The sequence below is a fragment of the Sardina pilchardus genome, chromosome 9, assembly GCF_963854185.1.
Source record: "Sardina pilchardus chromosome 9, fSarPil1.1, whole genome shotgun sequence".
In the NCBI taxonomy this organism is placed as follows: Eukaryota; Metazoa; Chordata; class Actinopteri; order Clupeiformes; family Clupeidae; genus Sardina; species Sardina pilchardus.
In genome coordinates this window covers 10246395-10248583 of record NC_085002.1, presented here as the reverse complement: position 1 = coordinate 10248583, position 2189 = coordinate 10246395, and the positions used below count along the sequence as shown (strand labels likewise).

At 43.3% G+C, this 2189-nt stretch overlaps 1 protein-coding gene across 1 annotated transcript in view; it reads right to left on the bottom strand.

Moving 5' to 3' along the window:
* si:dkey-222f2.1 (keratin, type II cytoskeletal 8) overlaps nt 1–1170 on the bottom strand; it is a 6381-nt gene extending 5211 nt beyond the window's left edge. The window contains exon 1 of the mRNA XM_062545684.1: nt 454–1170. Within this exon, the coding sequence (XP_062401668.1) occupies nt 454–723 (270 nt within the window). The 5' untranslated portion in view covers nt 724–1170. The remainder of the gene's footprint in view (nt 1–453) is intronic.
* Nucleotides 1171–2189: the final 1019 nt, after the last annotated feature.

Below are 2189 nucleotides of genomic sequence, written 5' to 3'. Positions count from 1 at the left end.
CAACAAAAATCCCCCTGTGGTAAGATTAGGAGATTAGGAGTTTTTTTATTTTTTTTCATCCTGAAGTCACCTGAACATCCTTCATGTCTGTGCACCTGTTTGAGAGACAGGCTCTGAGTCGCAGCTTGGACTACGTGCAGCCAGAGTTGCACAATAGCACCTTTGTGAGCCCTGGGCTCTCAGGCTCAGCTTGTTTATGAGATGTGAAATGGCATGCAACACCAGCCATCTTTAAATATAGACACGGATGCACTTCAGAAATGTAGATATTAATCGAATGTTAATGAAACTAAATAGCTTATAGCTTCAGTTTCTTTCTCTCAAAGGATGAGTGGTACATTGACAATGACATTTAGAGAAAATCATTCCGTCTTTAGAAACATCTTTCAGGGTATTATTCAAAGTTACTCAAGGTTCAGTGTCTCTGTGAGTGTAAGGGGTGTGTAGCCTTACCTTGTCAATGAAGGAGGCAAAGCGGTTGTTGAGGGACTTCATCTGCTCCTTCTCCAGGTTGCGCACTGCCTGGATGTTGGGGTCGATCTCCAGGTTGAGGGGGGCCAGCAGGCTCTTGTTGACCGACACGGAGTTGATGGGGGAGCCCAGGTAGGAGGACGGGGCAGCGCCCAGGGATGCCCCGCTGAAGCCGGTGCCCGCGTACCCCCCCAGCTTGCCAGTGCTGCTCCGCACCGAGCTGGAGCTGAAGCGCTTCTTACGCAGACTCATGGCTCCGACACCGGGGTAACACACACACACACACACACAGAGAGAGAGAGAGAGAGAGAGAGAGAGAGAGAGAGAGAGAGAGAGAGAGATGGACGGATGGGAGCAGAGAGATGGACTCGGAGAAGGTCAACAACACAGGGCTCCCAAAGAGATAGAGAGAGCAGAGGAGACGAGGAACAGCTGACGGCTGGAGAGGATCTACAGGATCTACTCCTCAAGCAGGTGTGTGTGTGTGTGTGTGTGTGAGAGGGGGGGAGGGGGCTTGGCAAAGCATCCGATTGGGCTGATCTTATTAGGGAGGAGGAGGGATCATCAGGTGGGGAAACAGGTTGGACATACTCATCATCTATCACAATTACACACACACACACACACACACACACAAACACATATCTCAAATTGTAAAGGTTAGGCTATTCATTCTTCAGACTAACTGTGACTCTTTGAACTATATAATTAAATAGCCATCCAATAAAGCCCGAAACACACACAGCGAGACCCTCTTTCCATAGCCCTTTACTCTCACTGAATCTCCTCTCTCTCTCTCTCTGTCTCTCTCTCTATATATATATATATACATACTGTATATCTGTTCATAACAATGAAGACATAAATTGTTATAGGCTACTACAATTGCCTGTCGCTCACCTCTGTCTGAAACAATCACCTGCTGATATAGGCTAGCCTAATCACAAACTAATCTTAACAATTGTGTTGTGAACAAGGCCATAGCAAATGTCCCAAATTCACAAACAGATGGAGCGATATGTGTTTTCTATTCATAATAGTGTCTAATAAAAATAGGACAACATAACATAACATAGACTGAGCTATAACACTTTTTAACTGGATAATTCCATATTTACTCATTGCTCTTTCCCCCACTCAGAATGTCTCCTTCTATCCCTGCCTAATTGGCCTCATCATGTACTCAGTGATTTGCTTTCACCAAAAGTGTTTGTTTTGTCTTCAGGCAATGAAAACATTTACTGACGCGCCATGTGGACATCACCTTATAGGTTATCCATGAAAAAAACCCGGCTGTCAGATTTTGTGTTGTTTTTTCTTAGAAATGCCAACACACCAGGCCAACTGTAAATGTTTATGTGTGGGTTAGTTATGTTGATGGTTACAGTATATTAACGAATAGCATGTGATATGACATCAAATGTTGTAATGCAGGCAGTGTGTGGTATGTGGATGTGGCAATATCCCGTTTGTCTGTAAGGTTTACAAAACATATTCTGCCAAATGTGTCAGCAATTGCATGAAGACAAAACAAACCCGTTTGGTGAAGACAAGTCAATATGCAAAACACAATGTACAGGGCCTCCAAGACATCAGTCAATATTTCTTGATTTCAGATTCAGATTAAAAAAAATAAAAAATTGTCTAGTTGTCCATTTCTGAATTTTGAATCTGAATTTCTGAAAAAACTTTTTGATGGTAATAGTTCTAATATTTCC